At 40.0% G+C, this 22,346-nt stretch overlaps 1 protein-coding gene across 5 annotated transcripts in view; it reads right to left on the bottom strand.

Annotated features, from left to right (window-relative positions):
- Klhl32 (kelch like family member 32) overlaps positions 1-22,346 on the bottom strand; it is a 215,215-nt gene that overhangs the window by 96,072 nt on the left and 96,797 nt on the right. For all 5 annotated transcript variants that reach the window (XR_005875134.1, XM_040740693.1, XM_040740687.1 and 2 more), the window contains exon 4: positions 20,574-20,681. Coding sequence is in view for 4 of the 5 variants with exons in the window: in XM_040740693.1 (XP_040596627.1) it covers positions 20,574-20,681 (108 nt within the window). In the remaining variant the exon portion in view is untranslated. The remainder of the gene's footprint in view (positions 1-20,573; positions 20,682-22,346) is intronic.

Here is a 22,346-nt window from a genome sequence, read left to right as displayed (position 1 = left end):
TGATGGTGTGACAAAATACTAGCATTTAAGTCTACAAGCTCAGGAGAAGGTGACAGATTCCTGAAACATTCTGACATAGGAATCCAGCCATAAAATTGTACAACTGCCTTCCTGGCAGGAGGGATTCTGGGATGTTTTGTCCAGCTATCTCATCTGGTTGGTAACATGAGCGTCATTGGTTATTCGGGGCTGATTATCACCACTTCTGAGGGATGCCTCCTAAACTGAGAGAAGGCTTGTGTGCCTGTTCTTGTGGTATCTCAAGATACTAGAACAAAAACATTGGGAATCAGGGAGAGTATGGAGCTTGTGGTAAAATTCTGCACAGAGCATGGCATTCACCAATCAAGAAGCACTGGGGGAGTGGGGCTGGGCCCGACATGTAGAAGCAGTGGCTAGCACCCAAACTCCATGTTGTTTCTGTCTGTCCCGTCAGCTCATTCTCTTGGGCCATCAGACATCCGTCACCCCTGCCACCCTCATTTTTACCTTGCTTCCCAGATAAGCTCTTAGTAATGAATGTCTTCAATGCCTATGGAAAGTTTCAGTATGACCTTCTTTCTCTCTGTGAATGACTGAGTTGGTTATCTTAAAAAATGTGTCTTGGGTTCCTCAAGGTATGTCCTCATTACTTGTTTAGGAGGCTGTCAGTTAACTTACTTCAGATTTCGTGGATAGAGCAGGCTAGTGGTGTGATGTCATTAAACCCAGACCACTAAGGTTTGCAAATGCATCCATAAAAACAATCACCTTCTAAGCACAAGAACTAATGCAACTAAAGTTAGATGTGGTCTAATATCATTTATGAGAATAATGACACTTCCTCTTTACACGTTTGAAAATCATTATTTCATATGGTCTACAGAAATTACAAATTATCACAATCTGAGCTTATACGCCATCAGGTAAACTGAACAAAAGTAGCATAAATAAATTTACTAGTCAGATATTTAGGATATATGAAGACTTTTGCATGAAACATTTCTGTATAAAACAAGATTTACTTTAGTTCACTAAAGACTGTTTATCCACAAGGTGGCGCCCGTGTTTCAAGCAAAATGATTTTTCTGTTGTTACCTTTATCAGACATGCTCTATTTTAAAGAAGAAAATATAATTAAGTATTTGAAGGTAACAAAGTCTAGGGATTTACTTTCTAAGCAACCCTCAGTGTCCTATGAGAGTTGGCAATACTCTATACCTCAACTTTTTTTTAGGATGTACATGCATCACACTATGTTGGGATTAATGGAGGGGTAAACAGGGTAAATACTGGAACACAGTGCTTAAGTAAAGTGAAGAGAGCCCAGTAGGATTGTGATATTGTGGGCATCCAGTGGGCACATGATTCTGTAGAAGCAATGGCCAGGAATGCCTGATTTAATTGAAAAATCCAGCAGAGGGATATGAAAAAACTTGGTCTTTTCACAGTATAGAGAGAAAACTCCATTTTCTTCTAGCCCCTTCATCATTAGAATGAGGCTGGAATTTCAAGGCCCTGAGATTAATAGTATTGCCAGGTAGTCGTTTCCAACACAATTTTCTTCATTATGTTTAAATTAATAAGATGCATTATTTAACAGAATGTAAAGATAAATTATACATACTTACTTCACCTTTACAAATGTGGCTAATTATTTGAAAAAGCAGAATACATTTTATGATAGTTTCTAACTGTAAGGAAAAGAAGCAGTTGTAGCAAATTAAAATATAATAAAACATGAAGGTCATTATAGGTTAAAAGGAAACCTAAATTAATTATTAAGACCTACTTATAACCAGTGTTCTTTCAAGGGTGATGAAAATGGTAGACTCCATCCCTCACAGCTTTATCATGGAGCTGAGAGTCTCCATAACAGAGCCAGATCCATAACATAGCAGCAGCTTCTCCACAACAGAGCCAGCTCTGTAACATGGGGGCAAACCCAGAGAGAAAACACTGACTTTCATCAGCAGACATGTTGAAGATGGAAGATCTCTGAGACAACGAACAGGGTCAATGGCAGTTTTTTAATGTTTTTTTTAAACTTTCTTAAATGTGTGTGGGTATTTTGTCTGCATGTGCATCTGTTCACCATGTTCATGCTGCAGAGGCCAGAAGAGGGCATCAGATCATCTGGCACTGGAGTTGCAGATGGGTGTGAGCTACCATGTGAGTGCTGAAAACCAGACCTGGGTCCTCTGGAAAGCAGTCAATGTTCTTGACTGATGAATCTCTTCAGCCCCTTTGGCACCAATTTTCAAGTGCAGGGGTGATTCAAAAATGTCATTTCTGGGTGTTGAATGGAGAGAGAAGATTGAGCTGAATGCAGATAATTAAGATATGGTGCAACTAATACAAAGACAGCATACACACAGAATTGTGTCGAGGGAGTTTAGGACTGAAGATGCCTCATTTCATAAAAGATGTCAGAGGAATGAGCCCCAGTGTGAACAGGAATCATTAGTACACAATTCTATGTTCATTTGGGGAATTCCTTGCATAAGCTTTGTAAAGCTTTGTAATGGAGATAAGATTCAGCTTTGGAGTCTGAGAAGAAAAGTCATTGGCATTTTTCTATCTAACATCATCTCATAAAGAAATATATGATTGACTGCTACATATTTCCACAGGGTTTACAGAAGGAATAAACCAAATTACATGCTTAGAAAAATGATTGGCATAGTTTTTAGAGTAAAAAACGCTTCTATTTTTAATTTCATGAAATGCACATTTAATTTTACCTCTAGTGCTGACATATTGCTTGCTATCTTTGGGATGGCATGTGGCTATTTCATTTATGCCATCTATCCTTCCTGTATCACTTCTTGCCTTTCAGTTGTGAGGATGAGGCAAGGTAATCCACTCATTCATCAGCAAGTCTTCTTTAACCCCAGCATTCTAGGTATCTTTCTAGACTCTGTGGAGATGACCATAGCTACAGAGGCTATTGGCTGAATGAGTTCCCACAACAGCTTCCTGCATAACCATGAGTGCCAGGTTCAGCCTGGTATGCTATACAGAGAAACCCTGTCACCAAAAAACAAAACAAGATGACAACAACAACAAACCCCCAACTTTTACTAGAATGCTGAAGATGGAAGCCTTCAGACATGAGAAAGGATATGTAATAGATGAGTAAAACTGAGGAAAAAATGGGTTTGTGTAATACTTTTTTGCCAATGAGAAAGTTCTTTACTCTCTCTTTAAAGTCTGAGTAACAAAGTGTGTTTGTGTGCTGTGGGAATAACACAGTAGAAAGTGAGGGCTGAAGAGACAGATGTGAAGATCACAGGAAAGAGGACTGAGTGAGGATCAGGGCTCAGAGCTCAGAGCCTAGGCTGGGAGATCCACCCTTGACCATTCAGGGATGTGCATCTTCCACAGAGAAAGAGGGAAACACAGAGTAGAAACAAACACAGGTGATGGGGGATGTCCTTCTGTGCCTGTGTTTGTCTTATTTGTTGATGAATAAAACACTGCCAATAGAGGCAGGAAGATAGGCGGTACTAGGAGAAGAGGAGAATTCTGGGAAAGGCAGGGAGAGAGAGAGAGAGAGAGAGAGAGAGAGAGAGAGAGAGAGAGAGAGAGAGAGAGAGAGAGAGAGAGAGAGCATGGAGAGACACCATGTACCCACCAAAGGAGTAACAGGTCTGAACATTCTCTATGAATGTACATAGATTTAAAGAAGTGGATTAATAATTAAGATAGAGCTAGCCAATAAGAAGCCCTATCAATAGGCCAACATATGTATAATTAATACAGCATCTGTGTGCTTATTTGGGGCTAAAGAACAATGGGACCTGGTGGGACAGGAAAACTCCAGCAACACACAGCGATGTCTGAGGATATGATGATGGGTAGACCCTGTCTAAATCCCCACAGGAGGGGACTTTTCCCCACCAAGTATGCTGGAGGAAAGGTGGTTATGGCAGTTTGAAAATATGGAAGGAGTGAGAAACTTGCCAATAAAAGAAGCAGGGCAGACATATTTCAGAACAGATTGGCACTGCCTGGCAAGGATGATGCTGAGATTTAGATCATGGATCTGAAGTACTGACCTTCGGCTACAGTCAACAAGAGTTGATTCTCACCACTGGATCCTCAGATGGTGTCACAAGTGGAGATCAAGCCTGGTTGTTGGGTCAGTGACTGGTTCTTTATGTTGTGCCAAACTTCTGACACATGCAGGCAGTAAGGATGCATGGCTGTGGTCTGGCCCTCAAGAACTGTTCCTACTCAGTCACCACAGGGCAGATGGCCACTTTTTCTCCCCTCAAAACCATGATGGCTAGTGTCTGACATTTAAAGCTGTGCTCTGGAAGGGACTACACCTCAATTACTCAGTCTTTCATTTGAATTCGTGCAGTTCTGTGGGTACTGAACTCCCAGGGTATCTCCTTACAGTCCACATGACACACAGTTCAAAGTGCTACCATTCCATTTCTCTAAAAATACAACAATACATCAATCTGTGGCTGCCAATCACAGTTTCATGTATTCTTTTGTGTTTAATTTATGAATTATTTTTGGACTTTTCAGTTTAAAAGTTTGGGGATTTTTGTTCTGTTTCTACATCCCAACTAAAGTTTCCCCTCCCACCTCTCCTCCCAGTTCCTCTCCTCCCTACGTCTCCTGTCCCTCCCCTTCTACATCCATTCCTCCTCATTTGTTTTTCTTCAGATACAGGCAGACCTCCCATGGATGTTAGTTAGCCATGATGTATCAATTTGCAGTGAGACTAGGCACATCCTTTTCTATTAAGGCTGGAGGAGATATTTGAAAAGTACTCAGCGTAATTTTCCCTTCAGTGCATCGCTAATATTTAGTTGGTTCTTAATACATAGTAGGTGGTCATTGAGTATTTGCTGAATTAATGAATTTCATTTTGAGAGCAAACTATTAAGAGACAGTTCTTATGTTATACAAAGGAAACAAGATATTCAGCAATTAATGTAGGACATCCAAATTAATGCCTTCATTCAAATGTTCTTCATGTTATTCTGCTCGAATGGAATATCTATTTGCAAAATAAGTCTTCCCACAAGCTTTACTGGAGTGCTGTGGATACAGCTCAGTAGAAGAGCATTTATCTAGCATGTACAAAGTCCGGGGTTCGATCTCCATCACTGGAGAAATAGCTAGCCACCTGTGCACTGTACTAGTCATCAGAAAAACCATATATATTTTGCTGTCCTGGTGAATGTGTGTGTGTGTGTGTGTGTGTGTGTCTGTGTCTGTGTCTGTGTGTCTGTGTGTGTGTGTGTGTGTGTGTAATTAGGATGGCAAAATACATATACTGACTACCCTGTACAAATACTAAACGCTTCCAGCAGAGGGCTCAAGGACTCCATTTTTAGGAAAACATTGTAAAACTTGTGCTGTCACAGTAGCCTTCTTTGGTTAAAAATTGTCTGAGGGGGCAGTTCTTCCTTCTGGTCACAGAATGACACATGTCCAAGTTCACTTAAAAATAATTCAAATAAAAAACGGAATTACGTTATTTATCTGTTCAGTATTTACAGATAGGCATACTTAATTCCAGAAAAGGCCCTCAAGTAAATTATAGCCATGTGTGTTTTGTTTCTTTTTATTTTGTTACTTAAGTTTTTAAAAGGCAGGAAGTCACTGTGTAGCTTAGGTTAGCCTCAATGCACTATGTAGCTACAATTGATCTTGAAGTTGGGATCCTCCTACCTCACCCTTCAGAGTGCTGGTATTACAGGCAGACATACTCATATCTAGCTTATGTAACCATTTAAATATCAGGAACATAAATAAGTTTTAGAAAACCAGAAGTTGAAAGCAATATAAGGTCAGAAAAGAATATTAGTAAATAAATGTTATAAATAATGCAATAAACAACACGTTACACGCACGCAATCACCGTACTCCTACACCTGGGTTTCAAAACTAAACAGAGAATTGAAGAGATGGCTTGGAGGCTAAAGTACTTTCTTCAGCAGCCTGAGGGCCTGAATTCAGATCCTGAGCACCTGTGTTTAGGATGGGTGTGGCCATGTGCCTGTATCACTTCTTATGAGGCAGAAACAGGTAGACCCTTCCCCACCCATCAAAGGAAGGGGAAGCTTGCTGGTGAGAAAGTCTAGCCAATTGGGGATCTCTATGCTCATTGAGAGAAGCTGTTTAAAAAAACGAAGTTTGATGGACATGATAGGGGAAGACACTGCCCTCTACATGCTCAGGCGTGGGTAGGAGTATCCTCACACACATACACTACATATACGTGCACTCACACTAATACAACAATATAACATCAAATGGTGAAAACGCTATAAACGATTCTGTTTCCTTTGGGCCCAGAGATCTGCAGGAAAATTACCTGCAGATATTAAGGTCATTGAATGTTTTTCTTGGTGATGCCTTAAAAACACATCAGAAGCAAAAAATAAAACATACAAAACAATACTTAGAACCCAAGTAATGCTTTCTTTTATACATATATATATTTATATATTATTTTTAAATTTAAATTAGAAACAAAGTTGCTTCACATGTCAATTCCAGGTCCCTCCCCTCCTCCTGTGCCTTCCCACCAACCCCCCCAATATCCCCTCATTTCCCCAGGGAGGGTGAGGCCTTCCATGGGGGTGTCCATAGTCTGTAATTTCATCCAGGGCAGGGCCTAGACCTTCCCCCCAAGAGTTCAGGATGAGACTACACCTCTCATTGTTGGATGGAAGTCCAATTGTATATCCAGGATAAATAACTGATCTACTACCCAAGGCTCAATAGATTACCTAGGCCTCCTCACTGACACCCACATTCAGGGGGTCTTGATCAGTCCCATGCTGGATTCCCAGACATCAGTCTGGGATTCAAGAGCTAACCCTTGTCAGGTCAGCTGTTTCTCGGGGTTAAACCAGTCCAGTCTTAATCCCTTTGACCATCAGTCTTCCCTCTCTGTCACTGGATTTCTTGAGTTCAGCTCAGTGCTTAGCCGTGGGAGTCTGCCTCTTCTTCCATCAGCCACTGAATGAAGGTTCTGTTTTTCCCAGACTCTCTGGCCATAGGATTGTAGGCTGGCACTCCCCAGATCAATGTCTAAAATCCATATATGAGAGAGTACATGCCATGGTTCTCTTTTTGTGACTGTGTTACCTCGCTCAGGATGGTTTCTTCTAGTGTCATCCATTTGCCTGCAAATTTCAGGATTCCATTGTTTTTTTTTGCTGAATAGTAATCCATTGTGTAAATGTACCACATTTTCTCTATCCACTCTTTGGTTGAGGGACATCTAGGTTGCTTCCAAGTTCTGACTATTACAAATAATGCTGCTATGAACATAGTGGAACAGACAACCTTGTTGTATAAATGGGCACCTTTTGGATATATGCCTAAGAGTGGAGGTGCTGGATCTTGTGGTAGGTTTATTCCCATTTTTCTGAGGAATCTCCATACTGATTTCCAAAGTAGCTGTACAAGTTGGCACTCCCACCAGCAGTGGAGGAGTGTTCCCCTTTCACCACATCCTCTCCAGCATGAATTGTCGTTGGTGTTTTTGATTTTAGCCATTCTAACAGGAGTGAGATGGTATTTTCCTGGCTTGATCTCAGTATACAATCTGAAATATGAACAGTATTTCTTAAAGGAGTCTCTCCCTCTGTAGGGAACAACTAGGAAACTTGCATGGACATCTGCAGTCATCCAGAAAGGATGCCAGATGTCAGGCTATGCAAAGAGCAGCCAGCCACCAAGAATTCCCCTACAGTTCGGTACTGAGATGCCCTGCAGTAACATACATGCAAATAAGGTTCTATTTATAAAGATGAAAGTCCAAAATATAACTCTAACATGACAGTACGCTCGTTTTTCCAGTTTTATTACAGTAAAAGATGAATGGAAACAACCTTAATGTCTTTGTCTTGGAGTTTTCCTGAGAGCTACTCACTATTTACAGCAGTATAGTGCCAAGGATATGCTCCGGTATGTGTGCTCCCAATAAAACACTCATGTATTGTTATGCCTCTCCCCCAAAAAATCAACAAATGAGGAAGTGACACACCAAATGTTAAAAAAAAGTTTCTTTTTGTTACAAGCTGCAGCTCGGATTCTGTCCATTCCGTGAACAAGTAGAATGCTGCTTTTTGGCTGAGGGGGAAGGGAAGGTTCAAAAGACTAGATGTCTTGAGATTACAAAGCTTTCATGGTTACATAAGATGAAACAATAACTGCGTGTTTCAGGCAGGGTGCAAGTAAGCAGGATGCTGTAAAGGAAGTAAATTTGTGAATTATCTCCAGGGCCAGGGACTTTCACAACTGTGAATTAATAGCTATCTGATCTTCTTCAGGACAGAGAAATGTTAACACAGCTGAGATGTGTTATCTGTTCCCAGGCCCCTGTACCCAGCTCTTTGTTTAGCCTTATCTGTGGGGCTACCTTTTTGGGAACTCAGAGAGGCTTAACAGTTTTTCTTTTCCCATTTGGGCTTTTAGAGTCTAAGTTATTAGACTTTTATTAGTTTTTCTATTTCAGTATCAGTCAGTGATCCCAGACACGGTCAAGCCACCTGTACATGTAGACAAGCATTTCACCATCTCTGGGAAAAATTACTCCCAACTATGCATGTATGTATTGACTTCATTCTTAAAATAAAATTCTTTCTTCAGACTCATCCTTTACTATGGTCATGTCAATTCATTGGAGTTCAGAGTAATTGATATAGGTTAGTTGTATTATGTAAGAATTTCATTCCAAGATAGAAAAGGCTTTCTCATATTATCTGATAAATGAGGCTGAGAATTGAAAATTCAGACAACACTTTCTAAAAATGGACTGATATGTGAACGTTTTACTGGTAACACACATACCTGAGCAGATCCCTGGCTGTATACTATTATAAAGTAGTGAATAGCTCTCAGTAAAATGCCAAGGCAATGGGGCTTCTGCTCATCTTTCATTAACACTGGAAACTATAAAAATTAAAATAATGATAAAAAAGACCCTGCAGCTCTTGAGAAACCTTCCTGCTTGTATTTTTCTCCTCAACAGACATTTCAAAAGAGCTATTGAGCCACAGGCTGGATGGCACTTTCATTTTTTTACCTGAACAAAGGAAAGTTTGTTACTTTAGTAAGCCGAAATCTATTATGAAAATGAATGAACTTCCAAGACTTGCCGAGAAATAAATGACTAACTTTCCATTCAGAAAATTTCAGCTATGATCCTGGTTACAGCCACCACTCAAAAACTTCAATTATCAAGAAAAAACAGGTACAATGGCTTCTGTTTAAAAATACTTCAAACAGAGGTAGAGTGGCATCTTGCCTTGCCAGTGAACTTGTAGTGGTGGCCACATCCTTTGGGCATGGATTTAGGTGCAGATGTGACCCCTTTAAAGGCAGAGGAGCTGCTGCAGGTGTGTACTCTCTTGGATCATGAAGAGGGTCGGAAGGGCGGAAGTCTTCTGGAGCAGGAAGGCCGTGGCATCTCTACACAGAGGCATTGTCCTACCTATTGCAGTGCAGATGTGCACTTGGGACTTTCTGCTGAAACACTCAAGAGGAGTAAGCATGCAGAAGTGGAAACACACCCTGAGTAAACAAGTGCATGGATCTACCTTTGTGAGTTCCTAGATAACAAAATATTTCTATGTTGGATTATGTCAGCAAACAAAACAAAACAAAAACGGTTGCTTCTTCTGACAATAGAACTATCATGAAGAGCAGGGGAAATAGTTAGTTTTGGTTCCCTGTGCTGGCAGTGGGTTCTGGAGCTACAGAGAGCTGCAAGCAGAGTGAAGAGAATACAGGGAGCAAACCCAGATCATGTAACGATGGCAGATTAGAAACGCTGTGGGCTGCACCCATGCTGGTCATCACATATGATTTCAGATATTGGGAGCCTCTGAGTACCAGTAATGGGTGTGTTCCATGTCAGAGCTCAAGCACCTTGGACCACAATGGGTTCCTGAAGGCAGAGCTGAGGTGGAAAAGGACTACTAGATGCTGTGGACATACTCAGACCCATTTTGTTTTCATTAAATGGCTGGGTTTAGCCATTTCTCAATATTCGTACTTAAAACATGACCATTGTTCAAGGGATTTCTGAAAGCAAACTTCTGGAAGATTTGGAGCCCCCCCCCCCACCCTTCTGCCTTGCCTCCTCACAACAGGGCAAACGTCTAAGAAATCTCTGAAGTACCTCTAAACTAAGCCCGGGTCTGCGCAGAGAGCTCTGACATCATTCTACATCCTATCTTCAACACAAGGCACCTTTCAAGTCACCTTTGTGCCTACTTGTGAGTCAGCCTCATCACATGAATGGTAAACACCTGGCCTTCTGTGAGTTATTATCATAAACATCTAAATCAAATCTGGGGGTGGAGGGAAATTCTGTTTCATTGGAATGGCTCTGAGACTTTTTTTAGAAACCAAAGCTTATCCCTACATCCCTTACCCTCTACTTCCTCACCCCACATAATCCTCCTGTTGCAGCTTCCCCTTCCTTCATCTCTTTATAACACTGTATTCTGTTTTCCCTTCCTTGGAAGATTCCCTCCTCCTCCTCCTCACCTGGTCCCTAAGTAGATACCTAACGTAATCTATTTAAAGCTTTTGGAGGCCCTCCCACACTGAGTAAGCAACAAGTAAGAGTACCCCTTCGCCTGCATCCTCACCAGCATCTACTGTCATTTGCTTTATTGATTTTGGCCATTCTGTGTGGAGTAAGATAAAAATATAAAGGTAGTTTTAATTTACATTTTGCAAAAGGTTAAGGATGTTGAACGTTTTAAAAGTATTTCACAGCCATTTGTGTTTTGCCCTTTGAAAACTCTGTTTTGTTCCATGCCCTATTTTTTTTTAAATTCTGCAGTTTGTTTTCTTGATTTTCAGGGTTTTTTTTTAGTTCTTTATATATTCTATATAATAAACTTAAATCACATCTATAATTTGTATAAAAGATTTTTCCTATTGTGCAGGCAACCACTTTGCTTGAATGATGGTGTGTCCTTTGCTGTATAGAAGCATTTAGCTTTATAAGGTCACATTTATTAATTAACAATGTCTTAATACTTGAGCTACCAAGATCCTGCTCAAAAAATCCTTTCTTTTACCAATGAGTTCAAGTATATCTTCTATTTTTCCATTGCCAGAATAAGGGTATTAGATCCTATGTTGAGGTTCTTGCTTCATTTGAAGCAATTTTATGTGGTGTGAGAAATACGAATATAATTTATTTTCCTACATGCAGCTATTCAGTTTGATCAGCACCACTTGTTGAAGATGATGTCTTTTCTACAGTGTGCATTTTTGCCTCTTTGTGAAAAAAAATCTGATGTGGACTTATGTTCAGATCTTCATTGTATTCCATTGATCAACATATCTGTTTTTACGTATATGGAAACAGAAGCTTCCTAAAACACATAAATACACACACACACACATACACACACACTTATAAGGAGTTGAAAGGGAGCTACCATATAATGGAGGGAGCTAATAACCAACTAGACATTATATGCTATCAAATAAAACGCCCAATGCTAGGAATGGGCTGTATCTTATTGTGATATTGGAAAATGGCATTCCATTGATTCCCCAAACATTACAGACTATTGTTAATGTACCTGGCCGTCCTCCACAACTTAATGAAAAGACAATATTGCTGAAAATTTTATATATTTTTTTTCAATTGGAAACCTTACCCCCCTACTGGTTAGCATTCATAATGCTGGAAGGTACTATACATGCTATTAGAAGAGAAGAGTAATTATCAATCTCACCTAGCTACAGACTCTTTGAACTACAATAAGTACCTGCCTGCAAGATATGCCCACCGGTATAATTAGTGGCACAAATGGTTTGGAAGTAATCAGACAGAGTTTAAAGTGAATTTAAGGCCTATTCCATTAGATGGATCCCATACCTGACAATATTAATGAGTTCAAGAACCCGAGACTAGATAGGTCATAGGCCTAGGGGAAACCTACTACTATTATTCTGCCAAATGAACAGGGAAGTAAAATAACTCCTGATGTCATATTTTTATACTGATAGGTCAATGCATTGTTCAGTCTTCATCAGTGAAGCTTCATCTTGTAGCATATAGTATTAATAAAGAAAATCATAACCATCAAATAACATGCAGAAAATAAGAGGATTCGAAATACTCAGCCCCCAAAATCACAACCTTCCCCATCAAGTGTCAGGAGCCAATGCAGAAGAAGCTGCCAGAAAGATTGTAAGAGCCAGAGGTAGTGGACGACTCCAAGAAATGGCACTTCCAGATACAATATGGCAGAAGCACAAAATTATTAAATATAATACAGAGCAGGGTCCAAGTCAGGCGTAATCAGCCAACACAAATTGTACTTCATGGGTTTTTCTTTCTTTCTTCTTCCTTCTTTTCTTTTTCTTTCTTTGTTTTTTTCTTTCTTTTTTTTTTTTTTGGAGTGAGAACATGAAGTTAGGTGGATAGGGAAAAAGTCATGGGCCTGGGGATAGTTTGGGAAAGGATGGAATATAATAAAAAATAAAGTTTATAAAATTAGGAAAAAATAAATAATTTATTTAAAAGCAGAAAAATAAATCAATGGAAAAAAACTGGAAAAGTAGAGAAAAAATTCAAAAAAGGACATCAATGTATTGGTTCTGCCTACTGATCTGGAAGCTAATCTCCAAAGTGTAACCATGGTTACTTCCTCATCTGAAAGCATCCCAGACATTAATATACTGGAGAAGTGGCTCTGCAGCTGTGAAAGTAGAAAGTACAGTGTGAGAACATTCTGACCTTGACCCACACAGATACTTAGTAAACGAAAAGATGGGCATGGAAAAGAAACCTCCTCTACAGCTGACCCAGCCACAAAAAGAGTTTTTCCGTGCAACTCCATTTCCTGTACACCAATTCCTCTCCATGAGGAGCAGGTAGGCATTGAGCATACACATACACACTCACACACACACATGCATACACACACACACACACTCAAGTGTGCACAAAACAGGTTGGGGTCTTTACAGCATTCTCATTTTCAAACAGCAAATCAATCAGCCAAGGCTGACTGCTTCATATACACATTGAGAAAATACAAACTCCCATGGGCATATAGCATCTAAAAGCACAGCAGAGGCTTTTGGAAGGGGTGGACACAGTCTCTGAAACATGACTGAATGTGAAAGGACTGAAAACTGAGAAAGCTTACGATTCCACTTCTTTCTATAATAAAAGGGGAAAACTCCCCAGAGGTAAACCACAAGGATTTTTTTTAAATAGTCAAGAAAGAAAAAAAATAATTGGCTGACAGGACTCAAACTTTCTCCTAAAGCTTCTGTGTAGAAAAATCTATTATGTGAGAAATGCAGCCTGGAAAGGATTAAAGTGAGGAGAAAATGACTATTTTCCACAAATTATAAATACTCTCCTTTAGAAGGTGGCTTTCCGGCTGCATGCTGAAGATCCTGGGACACAGCTAAGATGGTTCCAGGGCCTTCTACCCTCCGGGTGTCTGCAGGCATTGTTAGGTGAATACAAGGTCTTGAAATTAAAACACCAAACTACTACTGAATAATCTTCACGCTGTTCCCTACAGACACATTTTAGCAAATTTCCTTCTAGATTGTTTTATGTGCTACTACCAGGGTAAGGCTCTTGAGCAAATCTGATGGAGACTTTTTTCCATACCAAGTGACACATTACCCCTGAAGGAATCGCCCATGAGAAAGCAGATCCAATTAAGACTGCTGACACTCTGCTGCCCGATGCTCAGGTCTCTAGAGAATAGTACTCTGTTGTGGAGAATAAATGTAGTTCCAGGCAAAATAAAGTGCTACATCTACATATCTCCCAGCTGGGATCCTGCTCAGCAGGCCATCTACAGTGGTATCAAGGTCTACTACATGGCAGGAACTGTCATCAATACCCTGCATATGTTTGAATAAGACACACACACACACACACTCATGCAAACTTATAAGAACCGAATGAAAATCAGAAAAAAGCCTTCAATACATAAAAAAATAGAAACTAAGGAAGATTTTCCTTTGATATTCAACTCTTATCTGTGCGAATAATTTTGTATAATTGCCAGTATATGTAAGAACATTTTTCATTTGCAAAAATATCACATTTTTTTATTTCTGAAAGACTTACACATGGTAAAAGTTGCAGAATATTTCCTCATGCATATGACACTAAAGCACTCTCTGGGTCAGAGAAAAGCAATTAAGATGTGTGTCCCTAAAACACACTCTTTCCTGAACTCAAAAAGCCAAGGGCTAGAATCTCAGTTACTAAAGAGAAGAGAAAGGTCATATCAACACTATTTTTGTTCTTTAGATGCTGATACAACTGGCTCATAGCAGACAAAGTTAGCAACATTCACACGTGGAGTGGTTGAAAGAAGACTGAAGCATGGCATTTCTCCTACTTTGGGCTTCTAAAGCTTCTTGAGCAGGTTATGAGTGATACAGCAGGAAACAGAGAGCTCCCCGGAAATAAGACTAAAACTAGCCATCCTCCAGACAGTGTAACATGCCATTCCTTGCCACACGTCACGGCCAGGGTGCTGAACAGGAAACCTGCAGCCCTGAGTTCTACTTGCTTATACCCTGGTGCTAAGCTACTTAGTTCCTAGAGGTTATCCTGAAGCATTGAGTCAGTTGTCTTACTTCCCAGAATTCTTTTCTTCATAAGGTAGTTTTGGTGTCACGTGCTCCTCCTCCTCATCTATCTGTCCATTTTCCTGTTGCCTGCCTGTCTGTCTTACAGCAGTCAGGACTAAGATGCAGAATCTCCTGTTGCCCTCATCTTTCCCATGCCTCTTGTGAAACATGACAAGTGTTTCCTGGAGGAGACCAGGGAAGAGGAACGCTGTTCTTGTATTAGCAGGGTATGTGAAAGCCAGCACTTGGGTTCATTATTCCTCCTTCTATGGCAGATCTTTCCAGCAACAGTCTCCAGAACAAGGCTGGCTCCCCAATGAAGTGCCACTTGTTACTTCTGTCCCATCTCTGCCTCTGCTGCAACCACAGCAAATGTCTGTGGCTGTGCAGGGATACCCCAGGGCTGCAACATATCCTGTGCCTGGTCCAAGCAATTCAGGAGCAGTGTGTAGACAGAGAAGAATACTTTCTAATGAGTGCCAAGACAAATATAAGCTGGTAGAGCATGTGGTGGTGATGACATAGGAATCATACACACATGTGCAGGGGAGCTATAAGCATTGATGGAAATTTCGACTTTTCTTCAACACTTCCTGGATGAAATCTGTGGGACGATTTTAAGAAGGCTGTACTTTAGAACTGTGTGTAGGAGGAACACACACGCACTGTTGCTCTTAGCAGGATTCATTCATCACTCCCACTCTGTACTCCAAACTTCTCTGCAAGATAGCAGTGATTTTCAGACACTTAGAATACTTGTATTTTATACTATGCTTACTACAACCAGCTAAACGTATAATCAACTGTCAGTGTGTATACGGGTGTATTTGTATGTGTGTCTGTATTCCTCCTACACACAGCTCTATGGCATATATATACATACATACATACATACATACATACATACATACTGGTTAAAAACGATATTGAAAGTCCATAATGATCAGTAATAATGAAGAAACTGAAAAGCTATGCTTTCATTTATAGTACTACATTCCAGATTCTTCTTTGCCAAATGCTAATTTCAACTCCACAGTAAGAGAGGGCATCTTTGCACACTTTCCAAATATGCTATGATGCATTGTTTTGCTATCATCTGTATCCCTGTTTCAAGGCAAAATGTATTTATTACAAAGTCATTCTATGAGAGAGGTCTCACTAAGTAACCCTGAATGGCCTGGAATTTGCAATATAGGCAAGAGTGACCTCAAACTCACAGATATCCACCTGCATTTGCCTTCTGAGTGCTGGGATTAAAGTCATAGGCCACCATATCTGACTATAAAGTCCTTTTGATGCTTAAGAAGTCAAAGTTCTGCCAGGCAATGGTGGCACCCATCTTTAATCCCAGCACTCAGGAGGCAGAGGCACATAGATCTCTGAGAGTTTGAGGCCAGCCTGGTCAACAAAGCAAGTTACAGGACAGTCAGAGCTGTTGCACAGAGAAACCTGTCAAAAAAAAAAAGCGCCACAATTCTATCATTCTATCCCATCTTTCAATTTATAGCAGAGTAATGACATGGGAAAATAATGAAAACTTCAGCCTCACTGACACAGGTAGTACCCCTATCCAACCACCCCCACACACACACACACACACACACACACACACACACACACACACACACACCAGTCTAAGGAAATGGAGTTGTTTTCAAACATCTCCAGGTACTTCTGTGCCTCTTTAAACAAGATGACAAGATGAAACAGATGTGACATGCCTCTTTCTTGATGGCATTCAGAAAGAGCCAACAGACTTGGAACTAGGAAGGGGTTTCAACACCTAGGTCAAAATACACAGGGGGAAGATTGTATTCAGTCCATTGCACCACCTGGATCTTGCTGTTTGTTTTGAGACAGGATCTCTAGATTTAGTCCTAGCTATGCTGGAATTTACTGTGCAGATCAAGCTGGCCTAAACCTCAGGGTTCCTCCTGCTTCTGCCTGAAATTAAGGGCTGACACCACCATGCCCAGGGATCTTGCTGCCTTTTAAGACAAATCACCACATTCCTTAAAATTGTTTTACAAATTAGGTCAAAGAACACCAATAAAGTGCCTAGAGTTGTGCTCTGGCTGCTTCACAGAGTTCCATGAGAGAGACATTAGTTCCTTCCTGCCCTGTCAGGACACATTTGAATAGCCAAGTTGATGGCTCCAGCCTCAGTATCTCTGCGAACACTCTCCAGAAGAGGCCTCTGAGAAAGGATAAACACAAGTCTACGATAGGTCTAGAGTCTTGTTTTCTTTTCCCTGTTAAAAAAATGTCATTGTATTTACTACATATTTTTTTTTCTATTACTGTGACAAATTCCTTGGCCAAAAGTAACTTGGAGAGGAAAAGCCTTATTCATCTTACAGTTTACAGCCATCATTGAGGGAAGTCAGATTAGGAAATCAGACAAGGCGTCTGGAAGTAGGAAATGAAGCAGAGACCATGGAGGAATGCTGCTTACTGGTTTTCTTGCTCTCCATGGCTCACTCAACCTGCCTCTTTATACTACCCGGAAGCATCCACTCAGAGGTGGTACCACCCTAATGCACTAGGCCTTCTGATATTAATCATTAATCAAGAAAGTACCCTGGCAGAACAATCTGAAGGAGGCATGTTTTCAATTAAAATTCACTCTTCCCAAATAATTTTAGTTTGTGTGAAGTTGACAAAATTAACCACTACAATTGATCCCTTGTCAGTTTGATACAAACACTCATTCATCACTGTTGAACCCTGACCTTTTCCTCATTTCTCCCTCAAAACACAGTATAACTTTACAAGTTTTATAAACTTTCCAAAGGTCAAAGAGTAGTACCACTTTAAAATTTCAGTCTTTTCAAAGTATTTATCTCTTTCTAACTCCAAAGTGTCTTAACTCTGGGTAAAATAAAAAGTAACTTACATATTTACTTCCAAGAGAGAAAATAGAGGGCACAGTAGCAATCAGACCAAAGTAAAACCAAACTCCAGGAGTGTAAATCCAATCCTGTAGCTCAGTGCCCAAGATCTTGGACTCCTCCGACTCTTCTGAGCTCCAGCGAACTTGGACAGCTACACCACTCTGGGTCCACCATCCATTTCACACATAGCTTGTCTTACAGGCTCAGGCAAGCTCCACTCCACACCTTCCATGTCCTTGCTGGTCATCCCACAGTATTACCATCCCAAACACTCAGGAGTCGTCACTACAATTGAGGCCGAATAGTCTCCTGGCCTCTCTTCAGGGACTCTGACCCTGCCACACAGTGCCAAGTCTCACTTTCTCTACATGAAGTATGGGTTATTGATTGCACATAATAGACAACGTAGATATGACAATGGTGTTAAGAGATAAAGGTACACATGAAATAATTTAGAACTAATATATTGATTTACATATGTAAACCCAAAATCATAAAATATATTATTTACTAATCTCACTAAAAAATACTTGGCAACTCTGTACTATAACGGCCTGCCTTAATTTCCTAAGCTAACCCTGAATTTTCATACACCATTCTCTTTTTTCCTTTGTTACTTTTACTCAATGTATGGTGATTTTGCTTCTTCTATTTTATTCTAAATGTCAGATTTGTCTTAGTTATTCTAAGACATACATTTTAACCTATACTGGATTCAGAAAAAGATTAAATAATAGAAGACTTAATTTTTTTTTACATATATGAGTATTTTGCCTGCATGTCTGTGCACCACTTATATACCTGGTGCCCATGGAGACCAGGAGGCAGTACTGGATCCCCTAGGACTAGAGTTACAGATGGTTGTGAGTTGCCATGTGGGTGCTGGGAATTGAACCTGGGTCCTCTAGAAGAGCACCTGGAGCTCCTACCTGCTGAACCACTTCTAATCCCAAATATCATACATCATATAAAGAAAACTCAGAGGAAAAGCAAACCTTCCAACATTCTTCAAGAACCAAATACCACCTTATCTGTGAAATGTAGTGCTGGTGGTCCCTGGTGACCTTGTCCCCCCACTTCTGTTTGTGTCTTCTGCTTCTGGCAGAACTCCCAAATCTTCTTGAGACTTTAATATTGTTGTGCTAGATCATTTATGTCAACTTGACACAAGCTACAGTCACCTGAGAGGAGGGAAGCTCACTGGGAAAATGCCTGTACAAGATCAGGTTATAGGCAAGCCTGTAGGGCATTTTACTAATTAGTGTTTGATATAGGAGGGCCCAGCCCATTGTGGGAGGTTCCACCCCAGGACTTGTGGTCCTGAGTTCTATGAGGAACAGGACAAACAAGCCATGGAGAACAATCCAGTAAGCAGCAGTCCTCCACATCAGCTCCCAACTATGTTCCTACCCTATTTGGATTCCTGGCCTGACTGCTTTCTGTGATAGAACAGAGTGATATGGAAGAATGAGGAAAATAAACCCTTTCCTCCTCAAGTTACCTTGGGTTGTGGTGTTTCACCGCACCAATCTGCCTAATTGGTACCAGGAGTAGGGTATTTAAATGGTAGACCTGGTCGTGTAGTTTTAGGAAGACTGTAGATAGACTTTGGGATTTCTGGTTGGGAAAGCTATTGAGTGCTGAGAGTTCAGTAAACTACTCTGTGGGAGCTTGAAAGATAAGAGTATTTGAAGGTGGGGTGTTAATGAGTTTACTAGACCCAAGATAAATGATAAATGGGTGTTTTATTGGGGAACAACATACACAGATAACAATAAAGAATCATCATGGCATTCTTGCTGCAGAAGATGTAGTCTCATGGCTTTAGCTCCTCCAGCATGTCTTGCTCTCTGCACCTCCCGGCAATTTCTCTTACTCTTCTTTTCTTCTTTCCAGCATTCTCAATTTGGTTCTCCCACCTAACCTGATTCTGTTCAGCTATTGGGTAGTTGGCTTCTTCATTAAACCAATCAAAGTAATACATATTTACCATGTACAAAAGGATTATTCCCCCACAATTTTGAAGTTTTAGAGACTGTATTTTTAGAGAGACTATATTTAAAAAGAAACTGGATATATTAAATTCGTTGAATTTTTAAAGTGTCTGAATTTGTATTTATAAGTTTGTAGTATGTTTTGTATTGTGATACTTATTAATATGAAATCTTTCTGATAAATTAACAAAGGAAGGTTATTGTTAAATAGTGTGTGTCAAGCGATAAGAGGTCAGTTTTGCTGGCTAAATTTAAGGTCAACTTGACACAAGTTATAGTCATCTAAGAGAAGGGAACCACAACTAAGAAAATGACTCCATAAGATCAGGCTGTAGGCAAGCATGTAGGGCATTTTCTTATTTAGTGATTGATGGGGGAAGGACACAGTCAATTGTGAATAGTTCTACTCCTGGGCTTTCCCTGACTTCTATAAGAAAACAGGCTGAGTAACTCATGGACAGTAAGCCAGTAAGCAGCATTATTCCACAGCCTCTGCGTCAGCTCCTTCCTCCAGGTTCCTGCCCTGTTTGAGTTCCTGGCATGACTGCCTTCTATGATGAACAGTGATGTAGACAGAAAGCCAAATAAGTATTTTCCTCCTCAACTTGCTTTTCGTTATGGTGTTTCATTACACCAATAGTAACCCTAAGACAACTGTTTTCATTGTTTACTTTGTAGATATGGGTCTTGTTCACACTACCACTAGACTACAGCTCTTGCACTATTTTGCTCTTGTTTTTCAGACAGGAAAGCCATAACTGAGTCACTGAGCTTAAGTGATAACAAGAATTCAACTAGCTGCAATTATTTTCTGTATGGCAGTTATTTTAACCATGAAAAAACAATCTTAGCATGCACATAGTTCCGATTAAATATCGTGTTAACTGGATAACATTAAAAATCAAATGACTTCACTCACTTTTCCATTACTTGAATTATAAAATTAGGTAGACGTATATTTTTTAAACATTAAAATGACCAAGATAGAAAGGCACTAACCCTCATCCATTGAGGATAATTTCTTTTGGTTAGGCACAGTCAGTAAACAAAGCTGCTCATGTTATATTTGGCACCATACCTGTCCTGTGTATGCAAACTCCAGAGCCTGCTTTAAGCCCAGGCTGGTCACACCATGTAAATTTACTTCATCAGCTCCACTTTCCACCATACAAAGACTGAACATTGCCTGAAACGTGGAAAGAAAAAAAGAGACAAGACTGAATTATGAGATCTAAAGAGCAAGAAGGATAATGTCCTAGGGAAACTGGGAAATAGAGGTTTTCAGTTAAAACGTAATTTTGGTTTCTGAAACACTTTGACAAAGCTTCATTTGCACAAACCTCTGAATTTACCTGATAGTCAAACAGTTACAGTAACATACACACACACACACACCAAGTATCTCTTACCACACTCATTCCAGGCAATAGTATCTAGGCTCACTGACCTTATTTTCTGTATCTGGGATCAAATGGTGGCCATCTTGAACATTCTGCCCAATGAATGCAAGAGTCAGGTCTTTGCTGATGTCATTGTCTTTGTGATCTTGTTTCTGGATACCCATCAAATACTCCTTGCTTTTTTCTGTTTCAGTTACCAACAGCCAAATATAACTTGACAATTTCCATATAGAATACCAAAAACAAACCATCCATAAGTTTTAAATTCTGCACAATAGCAGGATGAAATCTGCAATGTACACCCCTTTGGTCACTGCATCCATGTTGTATGCTCTACCCACTCATTAGTCACCGAGGAGCCATTACAGACATCAGATCAGTTGGCATGGGATCACAGACCAGCCTAACCCAGGTTGTAACATCTTGACTAATATCATCAATCTGTATCACATCATTCAAGCAACTATATCATCTCACATTACAAGAAAGATAACTTCAGAACAATAAAACATATTGAGGGGTGGCATAGGCACATTATTTTTATTATCTAATTTAACATCAGATATTGTTTTAAGCTCTTATTATACCTAACTTACAGAGCAAACTTTTCATGGTTTATATGAGAAAAATAAAAAAAAATATACTCGGTTTAGCACTATATATGACTTCAAGCATCTGCTCACAGTTCTTTTGAATATGTTCTCCACAGATAAAGGAAGACTAACTTATATACAAATGAAAGGAGATCTGCATCCAAAAGGGGAATCAGCATATGCATGCCCACCACAGCATTATTCATAATTTAGAAGGCATGGAAACAACCTAAGAACTCATGAATACATATTCACATGCATCCATGCTAAAGGAAACTATTCAGACTTGGAATGCAAGGAAATCTCATTTTACACTGCCTAAAGGATATAGTACTAAGAGAATAAACAAAAGACAGACAATAAAAAGGCCTCACTCATATGTGGAAATTCTAATAGTCAAACCTAGGTGCAGAGGGCAGAATGTGTTGCCAACGGCGAGATGAAAGGAAAATGGGAAGACAGGACTAAAACAAAAAATACAAAGTTGCACTTACCCAAGATGCAAAGGTTCTAAGGACCAGATACACAACAATGTGACCACAGTTAACAATGATGTATTGAATCACGAAGATTTATCAGAAATTTAAGTGGACTCACTCAAAGAGAGGGGAGAGAAAGGAAAAAAGACCTGAGCGAGAAGAAAAAAATTGGGTAGAGAGGAGGTGGGAAGAGAATAGTAATAACTGCATGAACTCGCCAGGCGGTGGTGGTGCATGCCTTTAATCCCAGCACTCGGGAGGCAGAGGCAGGCGGATCTCTGTGAGTTCGAGGCCAGGCTAGACTGACAGCCTCCAAAACAATGCAGAGAAACCTTGTCTCGTAAAAACCAAAATAATAATAATAATAATAATAATAACT

This window comes from Mesocricetus auratus, unplaced genomic scaffold (assembly GCF_017639785.1).
Source record: "Mesocricetus auratus isolate SY011 unplaced genomic scaffold, BCM_Maur_2.0 Super-Scaffold_6730, whole genome shotgun sequence".
Taxonomy (NCBI): Eukaryota; Metazoa; Chordata; class Mammalia; order Rodentia; family Cricetidae; genus Mesocricetus; species Mesocricetus auratus.
Note: the sequence above shows the minus strand (reverse complement) of the source record. Positions and strands in the feature narration are given on the sequence as shown.